This window comes from Microdochium trichocladiopsis, assembly GCF_020744255.1.
Source record: "Microdochium trichocladiopsis strain MPI-CAGE-CH-0230 chromosome Unknown B0I36scaffold_2, whole genome shotgun sequence".
NCBI classification, from domain to species: domain Eukaryota; kingdom Fungi; phylum Ascomycota; class Sordariomycetes; order Xylariales; family Microdochiaceae; genus Microdochium; species Microdochium trichocladiopsis.
The window spans coordinates 4284169-4297774 of record NW_025763545.1 but is presented as its reverse complement, the minus strand read 5'-3'; the positions used below and the strand labels follow the sequence as shown (position 1 = coordinate 4297774).

The 13606-nt window shown below is 58.7% G+C and overlaps 5 protein-coding genes across 5 annotated transcripts; 4 read left to right on the top strand and 1 right to left on the bottom strand.

The window, feature by feature from the left end:
• Positions 1-424: 424 nt before the first annotated feature.
• B0I36DRAFT_346373 (uncharacterized protein) lies at positions 425-1595 on the top strand (the record flags this gene model as incomplete). Its single annotated transcript, XM_046156456.1, has 2 exons — positions 425-1300; positions 1359-1595. The coding sequence occupies 2 exons, from the start codon at positions 425-427 to the stop codon at positions 1593-1595; spliced, it is 1113 nt and encodes a 370-aa protein (XP_046017512.1).
• Positions 1596-1797: 202 nt separating this feature from the next.
• On the bottom strand, positions 1798-3674 carry B0I36DRAFT_359966 (uncharacterized protein; the record flags this gene model as incomplete). Its single annotated transcript, XM_046158220.1, has 6 exons — positions 1798-2296; positions 2372-2580; positions 2653-2759; positions 2819-3154; positions 3231-3495; positions 3585-3674. The coding sequence occupies 6 exons, from the start codon at positions 3672-3674 to the stop codon at positions 1798-1800; spliced, it is 1506 nt and encodes a 501-aa protein (XP_046017511.1).
• Positions 3675-5994: 2320 nt separating this feature from the next.
• B0I36DRAFT_219936 (uncharacterized protein) lies at positions 5995-7253 on the top strand (the record flags this gene model as incomplete). Its single annotated transcript, XM_046149020.1, has 6 exons — positions 5995-6181; positions 6243-6262; positions 6324-6357; positions 6410-6468; positions 6531-6919; positions 7016-7253. Coding segments are annotated over 6 exons (927 nt in total), but the record flags the coding sequence as incomplete, so codon positions are not given.
• A 1284-nt stretch (positions 7254-8537) lies between these two features.
• On the top strand, positions 8538-9538 carry B0I36DRAFT_381402 (Calycin-like protein). The gene is made up of 3 exons (XM_046160857.1): positions 8538-9009; positions 9083-9177; positions 9273-9538. The coding sequence occupies exons 1-3, from the start codon at positions 8613-8615 to the stop codon at positions 9354-9356; spliced, it is 576 nt and encodes a 191-aa protein (XP_046017509.1). The 5' UTR covers positions 8538-8612; the 3' UTR covers positions 9357-9538.
• A 1466-nt stretch (positions 9539-11004) lies between these two features.
• B0I36DRAFT_316088 (5'-nucleotidase) lies at positions 11005-13417 on the top strand. The gene is made up of 2 exons (XM_046152961.1): positions 11005-11286; positions 11420-13417. Exons 1-2 carry the CDS (start codon positions 11139-11141, stop codon positions 13192-13194), a joined length of 1923 nt encoding a protein of 640 aa, XP_046017508.1. The 5' UTR covers positions 11005-11138; the 3' UTR covers positions 13195-13417.
• The last annotated feature ends 189 nt before the right edge of the window (positions 13418-13606 follow it).

Sequence of the window (13606 nt, the reverse complement as noted above, 5' to 3'; positions counted from 1 at the left end):
ACGGCCAGGGTAGGTCAACGCATGATTGGTCCTGATCAAGTAGACATTCCTGCCGCCAATAATGTGTCTGTGAATCTGTAGATGCATAAGGCCTTCCCAAACATGGCATAGCAGAACGAACGCACCGGTGAAGAAGGCGAGGAGCAATGTTGCCCCGCCCGCTTTGGTGCTTCAGTGTGTTCATCATATGAACACAGTGGCATCCCTCCAAAGGCATACTACTATGCCAAAACAGGTCAAGCGCGCAAGTTGGACCCTGGATATTTCCGATTCTGCTTGGTGGGGGCTCACTGGGCTTTCACATTTTCACCAGTCACACCCGACAGCCACGAAATGCAGAGCTTCGAAGCTGCCATGACGACCACAGAGATATTTGAAATCTGAAAGCATAGCGGCGCTCTCACAACTCTGACGCCCAGGCAGCATGGCATCCGCACCGGCCGTCCACGCAGGCCTCGCTGTCCAGCAGAGCACAAACAAGGGACGCCTCGTAGTTGCGACACAGGCCATCCCCGCTCAGGCGGTACTAATGGTCGACCTGCCCTATGCCCTCGTGCCCGCGCCTCTCTCCCATGAACCGCCTATTTCCTTTTGCTGCAATCATCGCTGCAATCGCCAGGCATCCAGGGCCGGCCTCGAGCTTCAGCCTCGGCAAGAGAACCGCGATGCGGCGATGCAGGCGGACAACAGCAGATCGGGGGGGCCGGTGACATTCATCTCCTGCCCGCGGCAGTGTGCTCCCGAGGTGCTCTGGTGCAGTAGAGATTGCCATGCGCAGGATGCGGCAAGACACAACCCAGAGTGTGCGTGGCTGCGCTCTTCTGGTGCCCGCGCTCGCGCGGAGCAGGGCGAGTTCGAGTTCGAGCTCTTGTGGCTGCTGGCCAGGACATCCATCAGGAGGCACTGCGACAGCAATATCGGCTCAGAACCCGGGGAGAATCACAATGAGAGTGTAGAAACAGGCTCTGCAGTGACGACCTCCGCAGGCTCGTCACATTTCGATCGTCGTGGATGGGACTCGGTCTGGGATCTCGAAGGCTCCCCGGGGTCATTCCCCGTGGACGAAGTGGCAGGCTGGCGAGACCTGACGAGCACATATCTCGTCGACAAGATCCCAGGCGTAGAATGCACCGCTGAGCAGGCCATCGGGCTCATCTGCAGGCTCGAGACCAACTCGTTTGGCCTGTACCCCGGCGTGACGGGCGACTATCCCATCAAGACACACGCCGGACGTGGCGAGTATTTTGGGAGTGGGCTGTATCCGACGGCAGCCATGTTCAACCATGCCTGCTGTCCAAATGTGAGTGTGGCCATCTCTTACTCACCACCTCGAGTATGCTGATCGCGACGACGTTTAGGTATCTCATCGCCTCGACGAACATAGCCGCAGGATATTCACGGCGAACCGCGAGATCAAGCCGGGCGAAGAGTGCTGCATCTCATACTTTGATCTCGTCGAGTTCCGGGACGCGGCGGTCCGGCGCCACGAGATCAGAACCAAGTGGACCTTTGGGTGCGACTGCCAGCGGTGCCAGGACGATGCGAACGAGGGGCTGCCGGACTTCCTCACAGGCCTGGACATTGAGAACGACTAGCTGGCCTGGGAGGTAAAGATTGGCAGGGAGGAGATAGACAACAACGCGTTTTTTGTTGCTCCAACGAAACGGCCATAGCAGAGTGCAATGCCGCGGGCAAACAAATTATTAGGTCTATCTCTCTATACTACAGCGAGTCGCAAACTTGTCCAACCCTCCTCACTTTCTTTCCCCAAACACTTATGCAGAGTCACATCCATATCTAGACGGGAATCTTGAAGCCAGAACGACGCAGGGTCTGGAAGTCGCCAGTAGGGTCAAACTTCTTCGACACCGACCGGATGAGCGCGAGGTTCTCCTCGCCGTAGTGAGAGAGCGGGTCCTGGTCGCCGAGCGCGTAGGGGGCGTACTTCCAGTTCTTGTTGAGCCCGAGGCTGTTGGCATAGGCGTTGACCTCCTCGCGGAACTCGATCGTCAGGGGCAGGATGATGTCCTGGTTGGCGGCCGTGTCGACGGTGAGGGCGATGAGGAACATGACTGCGGGGCCATCGGCAACCACGGCCTCGAGACCCAGGACGTTGCCACCATTGGCCGTGCTGTGCTGCACCATCGACTGTGTCACGGGCTGGAGCTCGAGGAGGACCTGGAACACAGAGTCAGGGGCGGCAGCGCGCATCTTGGCCGTGGCACGGAGCAGGGCGGCATCGATAAAGGTCAGGATGCGGATGTCGCTGGCATACATCTCGACCATCCAGTTGGAGCTGTAGGACCAAGAGAGGATATGAATGAGCTTGGGTGCAAGAGACAGTGACGACATGACTCGGCGGGTTACTCACAAGAGACCAAGTGGAGTAGGACCGGTAAAGACGGGGACAATGATGTTGATGGAGTCGGTGAAGAGAGTCTCCGTCACGTTGGGCACGGACAGGGTGCGGTCAAAGGCCGGCGGTCGCACGATGCCAAGACTGTTGGACACGATGGCATTGCGCGTCACAGTGGTGCCCTCGTTGGCGATAACACCGAGCAGAGTCTGGCTTGCCAGATCCTGGACGAAGCGAGCGTAGGTCAGCAGTGCTCTCTCCTTGTGTGCAGGTCAGGTCCGAAGCTGGCCACTTACCGATGCCATGTTGTCGACAAAGTCAATATACGCCTCGTAGTACTCCTCAACCTGCTCGGGCTGGAAGCCGACGAAGCCAGCCCACAGCTTGTTGGTCGGCTGGACATCTATTGCGATGGTTAGCAGCAGTCCCTCGACCAGCAGTGCATATTGACCGACAACTCACCCATATCGACGCGAGTGATGAAGCCGAAGTTGCCGGATCCGCCCTTCTGGGCACGCCAAAGGTCCGCGTTCTCCTCGGCATTGGCGTTGACAACAGTGCCGTTGGCCAGGACAATCTCAAAGTTGCGGACCGTGTCGCAGCCGAAACCTGCGCGGTTCGAGTGGAACGAGTAGCCTCCACCAGTGATGAAGCCTCCAACGCCCACGACCGAGGCTCTGCCACCGGCGACAGTGACGCCAAAGGGGTCGAGGGTCTCGTAGGCCTTGCCCCAGGTCGAACCAGCTTGGACTGCAGCAGTGCGGTCACCAGCAGTGTAGGTGGTGGTGTTCATATAACCTGTTCCATGACGGTGCCTGGTCAGCAATGGCCGTGATGCTCACACTACATTGCTGTAAAGGGGGGAGAGACTGACCAAAGTCGACAGTCACACCGGCAGCGACACTGTTGGAGCCGGCAAAGGCCGAGTGGCCACCTGCACGCATGCCAAACTGGCACTTGCTCTTGTGGATCAGGGCCGCAATCGTGGACACCTCCTCGGTGGTGGTCGGCAGAACCATGCACGAGGGTGCGAGGGCGGCATTGGCCGAGTAGTACTCGCCCAGGCGGGTCGTGTATGCGCTCGTGCCGGGCAAGTAGACCTTACCCTTCAAGGATGCATCGGCAGCAAGGTCGGCACACTGATGGGGACGGCAGGCAGCGAGTTCGGTCAGTAAGCTGGGCCCCTTTTCTTCTCACTGGAGGGGAGGGCCGTGACTCGTGTACTTACACACTTGACGTTTACATCGACTGGGGGTCGGGGAGGGCAGCGGGCGCTGACCACAGCGGCAGCTGCAACAACAGTGACGGCGAGCTTCATGGTTAAACGAGTGTGGGGTGATGGATTAGTAGAAATGTGACAAAAGGAGTGGAAGACGGCAAAGAGCGTCTAGGGGATGCAGAACAGTCGCCACGTGGTGATGGGATGTGAGCCGAAAGTTGCACAGGGAAATGTGACGTGCCGATCTCAAGTTATTATATATATGCATGCACGTCCGCCACGCAGGAGCGCTCCTCTGGGCCAACAGACCCGTCACTCTGGCCAGGCAGCCCCAGGGGCTTCCGACGGATGTTCGTTCGTGCACTGCCGACATAGTGAGCAGTCCCACCTGGGACAGCTGTGGGAGAGCAAACCCTTGCGAGCAAAGCAGTCAAGGCGCCGCCTTGTTCAGGACTGGCTTCGGGCAGCGCAGCCCGTCGGCCGGTCTAGCTACAGACACACAGTCTCCAATCTCCTTTTTTTTGATGTAAAAGTTCATACGGCCAGACCAGGCATTCCCTGGCCGCAAGCAGATCCACGATTCACTTACCTGTCACGGACAGGCAAGAGGACCAACAAGCAAGTAACCCTAGGAGCGGACCAAGAGGCCGTGCGCTCCGCAGGGTTTCGATTGGTTGTCTCCGCCATGATCGCTGGAGATTAAAGTCTTGGCGTGCCGCCAACCCCTGCCTCCGATCTTCCGCGGCGGATCCTGAGTTCCCCTGCTCAGAGTATATTCCAGGGGACAGGGCCCCAACGTCGTGCCAGGATTCTTTGCAACCGTCGCAGGCCGGCCCCGAGCAAAGTTTGCGGCACTATGCAGCTGCTACAGTTGCATGAATCTGCCTGCAATGGGCGTCCATGCTACTCAATGTCCCGCGGCTCGCTGCTTGCGGCAGTGGTAGAAGCGAAGGATGACTCGTGGAGATGGGGATGGCAATTGCGAGAAGAGGCTGACAGCCCGATCGTGGTAATCAGCGGGCTCAGGCTTGTGTGGCAGATTTTCTGGGGCTATTTAGCCGTCCCTGGTTGGCATGGCAGATTACAAAACATGTACACTGTGTACGCATGGTCCAACGCCCCATGCCCTGCTTCGAGGAAGCCTGCGCGAATCCTCGCCCGGAATCAGTAACATTACTGAGGGTTGCACCCGCTGTGGACTCGGCATTGGTGTCAAATTTTGTCGTGGAAATCCGCCATGCAGCGCGACCAGAGTCAATACAACCATACTCATGTGTCTCTCATGCCCAAGCAGCGCGCATTACCACACTTGTGTATCGTCTTGACGGCACCAGTCCAGCTCTGCCCATCTGTTTTGCTAGCTATAATAGTAGCCGATTTTACTACGAGGGTGGGTGACCACCCCCGTCCTCCATCCTTCCTACTATCTTTAGGGAACGACTTCCAAGGCCCAGTGGTTGGAGAGGATCCGGACCCCTGCTGGATGTGTCCGACATGATTTTTGATCCTGGTGGTGAATGGTTCAAATTTGCGACTGGAGAGCTGCTGCGCAAATTTCGAAACTCGATGAAGGCGGTACACAGGGGTACGGCACGATTTTCCCGTGCCCGTCTTCTGTGGAGATGGCTGCAGCCTCCGGGGGAATCATCCTACCAACCTTGTTTTTGAGAACTTCTAGAACCTGCTGACCGTAGACCGCCTATCAATGAGTAGGACGCACATAGATTTCCCGACGCCGGCCTAGCAACCCTCCCCATAGTTGAGAATGGCTCTTATGAAGGTCAACCATATTCAGGCAGTGTAGACGAAACTTTGCGGCTACACGCGTCATGTCTAGGAAGTAAGGAGATGTGCTCTATGGTGACCACCACCGCTGAGGAGTTGCAGCAATCGCTAATATGAAGCAATTCTTTGGAAGCCCCTGAGAAACTTCTTTCCGAGGCCCGACAAGGGTGCTCTCGCAATGCAGGCTCGCTTCGGCCGTTTCATCCCTGATGGAACCCGGCTCAAGTCCTTTCTGGGAGTATGAGCAGCCCAACTGCTGCAGGGCAGCATCATTTGCCGCTGCTACGGCAATGGACCAGACACCTCGAGCAAAGGTTCCAAACGCCTGGCACTTGGGATGCTCGTGCAGATGGGTAAATGCAGTACGACGGTGCAGAAAGTTTTTGGAGGATCTCTAAAACCCTTTGTTGTCTTGGCGCTTGCGCGGAAGTATGGCAGCCCGAGAAAGCGTGCCTCATAAACCCTCGATGTTCCCCAGACTCGGCCCCATCTGAAAGAGCCGTTCTCAAGACTTTGCCGCTCCCGGCGAAGATCAGCAGTCCACTGTCCCCTAAACGAGCACGCTGGTCAGGGTCTGTAGCTCCGCCGATCCAAGATGTCTTCCAACGACCCGCCCGCTGGGCCGCCTTTCTTCGTGGATGGGGTCGAGGTCTTGGCCTTAGCACCACCAGGCTACATTGTCAACTTTGCCAACCCGCCGCAGCGATTTGCAACGGAGCATTATGTCGTTTTTGCCGTCATGGGGACGTTGGCGACCGTCGCTCTTGCTCAGAGGCTGTTCACGAAGATGGTGCTCTCGAAAGGCTTAGGAGTCGATGATGGTGAGGATCTGCAACATGGCTGATCGTTCCGGTCCGGATGCTGACCTGCTCCAACACGTAGGATTCATGGTAGCTTCCTGGGTACGTTCGAGGAAGAGAGCAATGTTCTCCAGCACGGCAGTCGCTGACTGAAACAATGTAGCTTGTGTCTCTGACTACGCAAGCATTGCTTACGCGTAAGTGGCCGTGCCGCCGGGACCAGCCTCTGACAGGAACTGACCTTTCCAGATTCGTTCCACATTGGTGGCCTGGGAGTGCACATCTTTGAGATGCCGCTCGAGCGGTTCGTTTATGCAATGACTGTCCGTCTCCCGCCCCTCTCCAAGCATGTAGGCGCTCTGACTGACAGGAGGTGTTTCGACAGCTCGCGTACGCCGCTGGCGGCCTGTTCATGCTCTGCGGCGGCCTTGCCAAGCTCTCCCTGCTGGCGTTCTACCTGCAGCTCTCGCCCGAGCGGTGGTTCCGCGTCGCGGTATGGACTTGCATCGCCTGCGTCTCGACCCTCACGTTCGTCATCACGACGCTGCTCTTCTACCACTGCACACCCGCTCGCGCGTCATGGGATGTGCTTACCACGGGCACGTGCGTGGACACGGGCATCCTGTACATGGCGACGGCGGTGCAGAACATTGTCACTGATATTGTCATCTTCCTGTTGCCGATTCCAATGGTACTGGGGCTTCAGATGGGGCGCAGACAGAAGATTGGGGCGCTGGTTATTTTCGGAATCGGCTCCATGTAAGTATTCTGGCCGCGCGCGCGCCACGATAATCTTGCTCTTATTACTACCACTCCTCGGGGCAAAGCTAATACCTGTCATCTCTCATCCACCAGTACAATTGCCACGTCCGCCATCCGACTGGGCCTCTTGCCCGCGTTGCTCAAACAAGCCGACGTTACATACGAGGCCGCGCCCCCCAACATCTGGTCATTCGTCGAGGTGAATCTGTTCGTTATATGCGGGTCACTGCCTACGCTGCGCAAGTTCTTCAAGCACTTTGCGCCGAGGCTTGTGGGGAGCTACGGCTACAGCAACAGCACCCCTTACGGCCGCAGCGGCGCGTACGGCAACAACAACAGCCATGCGTACGGCAAGAAGTCACAACTCAGCCGGCCCGGCGACTACAACAGGTTCGGCGGCGGGCGGGACGGGCATGAGACCGAGGACGAGATGGAGCTGGGCGTCGTCGTCATGGACAAGAGCAGGCGGGTCACCGCGGACGCTGTTGCGGTGCGGTCGTCGAGGAAGGACACTGGGGCGGGAGACAATGAAGAGAGGCACATGCGGGATGACGGGAGCGATAAGGCGATCCTCACGACCAGGACGGTTGTGGTCGAGTATGAATAGAAGTGGTGAGGTCGTGGTGCAGTGGTCTCCTTACCAAGACATGAACCGATCGTAACAGGCAGGCCGGGGGAGGAAGTTCAACATGCCCAATGTACAACAATGGCCGTCCGTATAAGCTAATTAGGTCAGATGAGAAACTATATAATCTGTACGACTTTGCACAGCTCATATCTGCCACTCTTTACCACGCCCAAGCTCCATCACATTTAATAAGCTCGGGGAGCCTGTCGTCTTGGCGTTGTTGCAGTGTTGTCGTTTGCTCGGTAGGATCCTGGAAATGGGGCGGAAGATGATGGAATTGTGTTTTTGGAGCGGCCCTGCTGGGCCATTTCCGGCATGCGAGACATCTCCTCTGCCAGGGTTCATCCGTGGTGCGGTACGCTATGAGGTTGAACCATTTTCACACCAGCGCCTCAACCGTCTGATTCATTGTTGGTTAAGATGGGCATTTGCCAGGTGGTACCGTGTTTCTCGCCGGCCACGGAGCGGACTCCGGTAATTGTATGCACTCCGGGATGCCTGTCAAGGCTGTCATCGCCGGCACAGCCAATCTGGGGTGGGCACATGTGGGAATTGTTTCATTGGCACACGTCAACACTACGGGGCTCTAAGTTAGCTGTGCCGACCAGATCAACAACCACCACTCCAAGTTGAGGCACTTTTTGATTGGCACTCACCTCGGGAGCCAAGGTTGGCCGTTCCGAGCTAGCGGGGATTGCTGGGTCGATGCCGTCATTGCCTGACGGCGACCGGCCTGTGAGAGTATTACCTAATAAAAGAACAGGGGCCCGGGGTCCGGCAGTGCTTGTGCAGGGTGAGGCACTCGGTGCTCGGTCTTGCGACGAGTGCGAACGTGTCTTGGCTGGTCTTCACGATCGAGGGCCATGACGCTCGATCACGATGGGCGTCGATTGATGGGCGGCACAGGGCGTTGCAATGGAACATGTAGATATGTTATATGTAGCCGGCTCGCAAGCGATTCGGGTCTGCGAAGCATTCGACTGTGACCAGGCTGCTCACGCTGTTGTAGAATCAGACAACCGCCTGCATCTCTGTCTTCAAGACCCTTGCACCCACACGCACATGATGCAGCTCCCGCTCCTCCTCGCAGGCATCGCCGCCTCTGCCTCTGCCGCCTGCGCCTCGGGCGTCGTTCCCTCTCTGTGGGACGGCGAGTGCTTCTACCCAGCGGCGGACATTGGCTTCGACCTCGACAGCTACATCGCTGGCCGGTGGTACCAGGTCGCCGGTACCGTGGCCCCCTTCACGGCCGGCTGCAAATGCATCTATGCGCAGTACTCGCTCGATGGCGACGGCAACGTCGCCGTCAACAACACATGCGAGGCTGCCGGCCGCGCCGTCAACATCCTCGGCACCGCCAAGCCGGCCAACGCCACGTATGGTGCCGCGGGCGTGCTGAGGGTCCAGTTCCCCGGTACTCCGGAGCCGGAGTGCCCTGGCCCCAACTATATCGTCCAGGGTAAGTGGTCATGCTCCTTGGCTGTGAGGGAGCTCGCGACAAGCTGCGCCACATGCTGATATTCGCTGCCCAGACTACACTGGCGACATTGCTCTTGTCCAGGCATCCAACTTTTCCACCCTCTTTGTGCTGAGCCGCAAGCAGCATCTCGAGGAGTCGGTGCTCGATGTAAGTTGTGCAGGGCGCGCGCTGGCCAAGCGCGTTTCCCACAGAAACATCACCGGTCAAGAACACCCAGGCTGACAAAACGCACCGCAACGCAGGCATGGATTGCGTGTGCTGGTCGGCTCGGCTCGAATCTGGCTGATGTCGTCAAGACGGATCAGACCGACTGCGCATTCGTGTAGTGCTATGTAAAGGGCCGACCGTTGGACTGTTGTTGGAGGGCTGTCGACAAAAGACGCTTTCCAGTGGACAGCCGAACTCTGAGGCGAGAAGTGCTTCAGATCTTCTTTTGATAGAGGTAGCTATTAATAGTCGTAGAAAGCGATCGAAACTTAGACAAGTAAATAATACGGTAGAATTGAGCTTTCTATTTCTTTTATTCTGTTGCCCAAATCATGATGTCACTAAAGTTTAGGATGCTTCTTTGAATTGAAAAGAAATGAGGGAAAAAGCAATTGCGGAAAAGATGATAAAAAAAGGAGGGAGGGGGCCGGCGGGCGGGAAATGTTTAGGGAACGCAAATTGACGAGATAGTTTTGCAGACAGAACAAAGAGAAACGCGTAAAGCTGGGAAGACTATGCTAAGCTCGTTGTGTATGCCTCTCACAACTCCATCTAGGTTCGACAGATACTCGACGCGCTCGACTCGACCCGCCAAGGCAGAGTCTGGATGCAAACCAGCGTTACATGCTGTCATCCAGCCGGGGAAGACGAGCAGATGCCACCACCCCAGGATGACTTGTAGGCACGAGACCAGAAAGCTCAGCCGTCCCATGCAGACACACGCGTGCGCGCACGCCAGCTGAATCAGCTGGACAGACAGAACGCAACATCAACGTTGGAATGAATGCGACCCGGGATCGCCAAGGCCAACTGCCAGCATTGGCCCCCTGCTGTAGCTGTCTGGGGGAGCATGCTGTGCCATCACGGCCAATTTGGCTGTGCCCTGCGTAAGCCGGCGGGGTCGACCAAATGGTCAGGCTCCGCCCCCAGAAAATAGATCGGCCACGAGAGCACGCCAGTCGTTGTGACGGGCTACTTTAGTCTTCCGCGGGCGGGCAGACCCCCGAGCGATGGGAAGTGGAACAGCACTTATCTTCTCCGACGATGATAAGAGCCGTTAGCTGTATGACTGTGGAGCAGACGCACGCCTTGTCAGCGGCCGTCTCCACGGAGCTGCATCCTGACAACTTGGTGGATGGCAAGCGTATGCCCTCTGCACCTCTCTGGCCGGCTCCAGGTTCAGTTGTGGCCGCAGAGATCTCATATGCTCATGGTATGGGCGCGCAACAAATGACCCTTTGCCCGATGACCAGGACCGGGAAGGCAAGTCTGTCTCCCACGTGCGATGCTAATTGCGACTCGTCCTGCCAGTCTGCAGCACGTTGGGGGCAGATAAGGCGCCATTGGCCCAGAGGGCCCCAGGCCAGAGCCTCGGCGGGCGGGTGCCTTGCATCAACTCATTTCGGGGTGCACCGGTCCAACCCCTGTAGCGGCCCCAGGCTCGCGGGAGCTGCCCAGGCTGCGCTGCTCACCTTCCTGGAGCAGCATGGCGCGCTTCTTGGCATTCTACGATGGTGGTGGTTGTTCGTGCGCTGCTCGTGTATCTCCAGCAGATACACCTCTCCGCTTCAACGACATGTCCTGTGGACAACGACGGATAACCGGCTGACTCGCAGGTCTTCGCCAAGACGTGATCGCAAGGATGGGGAACCAAGGCTTGGCTGCTGATACTGGTTGGGGTCCGGACCGGCCGCCTGGAGCCGGTCATGACGATATTTAAATATTCTCGACGATCCCACCCAGATCTCGCAGATCCCTCCTGGCTCCAGCAGGCGCTTCCGACACGGGACAGTGTTTTTCACTCTTTCAAAACCTGTCTGACAGCCCAGTCACTCGCTTCCTCTGGTCAAATTGTCAACGGATCCACCACTGGCTTGTTTCTCCTCTTCCTCCTCGCCAGCATGAAGCACACCTTTGCGGCCGCGGCCCTTGCTGCCGCCATGACGGCCGGCCTGGCAGTGGCGACGCCGTCCAAGATGCCCGAGGACATGCTGCAGACCACGCGCATGAGAAAGAGGGCCATCAATGCCGACGGGGACTTTCACATGTGTAAGTTGTTGTCGACACCAGCAATCACACGCGCGGCCACACAGACACCAGAGAGCATGGATTGTTCACGCGGATACAATAATGGAAGAGGCGAGGCTGACACATGTGGGCTCGTGATGATCCATCGAAACAGCCTTCTTCCACATCAACGACGTGCACGCGCACCTCGACGAGTTTGCGTCGTCGGGCTCGGACTGCACGAACCCGTCCCGGGGCTGCTGGGGCGGCTACGCGCGCATCAAGCACACGATTGACGAGCTGCGGCCGCAGCAGGAGAGCTCGCTGTGGCTGAACGCGGGCGACGAGTTCCAGGGGACGCTCTTCTACTCGTACTACAAGGGCGAGAAGATTGCCGAGACGCTCAACCAGCTGGGCTTTGACGCCATGACGCTCGGCAACCACGAGTTTGACGGGGGCGACGACGAGCTGGGCGAGTTCCTGCTGAACCTGACGTTCCCGGTGCTGTCGGCCAACATTGTGTCGACGCACCCGGCGCTCAACCAGACGATCCTGCCGTACCACATCTACGAGGACCTGGGCGTGGCGGTGATTGCGTGCACGACCGAGACGACGGCGAGCATCTCGAACCCGGGCGACGGCACGCAGTTCCTCGACGTCGTGTCGTCGGTGCAGCGGGCGATTGACGAGATCCGGGCGACGACCGACATCAAGCGCATCGTGGCGCTCACGCACATTGGCTACGACGAGGACCAGCGCCTGGCCCGCGAGACGACGGGCCTGTCGCTCATCATGGGCGGGCACTCGCACACCAACCTCGGCACCATCAACCCGGCCGTCTCCGAGGGTGCGTACCCGACGATTGTCGAGAACGCGGCGGGCGACGAGGTGTTCATCGTGACGGCGTGGCGCTGGGGCCAGTACCTGGGCTTCATCGACGTCGTGTTCGACGCCGAGGGCCGGGCCGTCTCGTACACGGGCGGGCCGATCAACATGGACAACACGACGGCGCAGGACGAGGGGCTGCAGGCGCAGATTGACGCGTGGCGTGTGCCATTTGAGGAGTTTGCGGCCGAGGTGGTGGGCTACACCAACGTGGAGCTGGTGCAGGCGACGTGCCAGACGGCCGAGTGCACGCTGGGCAACGTCATGAGCGACGCGATCCAGGCCTACCGGTCGACCGCGGCCGACTTTTCGCTCATCAACGCGGGCGGTATCCGGGCGGCCATTGACGTGGGCAACATTACGCGGGGCGAGGTGCTGACGTCGTTCCCCTTTGGCAACGCCATTGTCGAGTTCCCGATGAGCGGCGCCGACGTGCTGCGCCTGCTCGAGGGCTGCGTGTCGCGCGTCAGCCAGTTCAACGGCAACCCCATCACCTCGGGCTTCCAGGTCTCGGGCACCCTCAAGGTCCAGTACAACCCGGCCCAGCCCGCGGGCAGCCGCCTCGTGCGCGCCCTCGTCAAGGGCGTCGAGGTCGACCCGGCCGCCACGTACACGGTCGCCACGCTCGACTTCCTGGCCGGCGGCGGCGACAACATCTTCCCCAAGGTGGCCAGCCCCGTTGTGCTCGACCTCCAGGCCGACGTCCTGACGCGCTACATCCAGGCCGAGTCGCCCATCGACATTGCCATCGAGGGCCGCATCGAGACCGTCTCGGAGATCCCTGGTGGTGGTGGCGGTGGTGGTGGCAGCAGCAGCACCATCACGAGCTCGTCTGCCTCGGCTACTTCTTCTTCTTCGTCGAGCTCGTCTTCGGCCTCTGCCTCTGCCTCTGCCTCTGCCTCTGGCAGTGTCACCCTCTCGTCGTCGTCGTCGTCATCGTCATTGTCATCGGTCTCCACCACATCCGTGTCGTCAGTGCCGACTGCTGCTCCTACCAGCACTGGTGGCGTCTACCCGACCACGACCCGTGGATGCAGACGCCGGCCGCGTCCCACTGCCAACTAGACGGTGGCTGCCAGGGAGGATGTGGGTAGCTATGAAGAAGCGACGTCAGGAGTGAGCCAGCATAGCAGATAAAGTAATTGTAATGATGACAAGAGCGGTTCAATCACTGTGGCGTTCCTGATTAGTCGTGTGAGTGAGCTTGGCGAGTTGCACAAGTAAGATGACCCGGCGACTTGAGTGAGAGTGATCCTTGACAGGCGATGGCAGCCACAGTGAAGTCAAGTGAGTGAGTGAGTCGCACCACAAGTGAGTGAGTGCCCAGCTGCAGTGAGTGTGAGTCTGAGCGAGTGTGCTCAGCTGCACAGTGCTTATCGGGCGGTGGCCAATGGGTCGATAAGCCCTGTGGGTGGCGCCTTCCAGCGGCCGAGGCTTCCGCCCAGACGCGCCTGCAGCACGCGTGCACTCCCGTCGC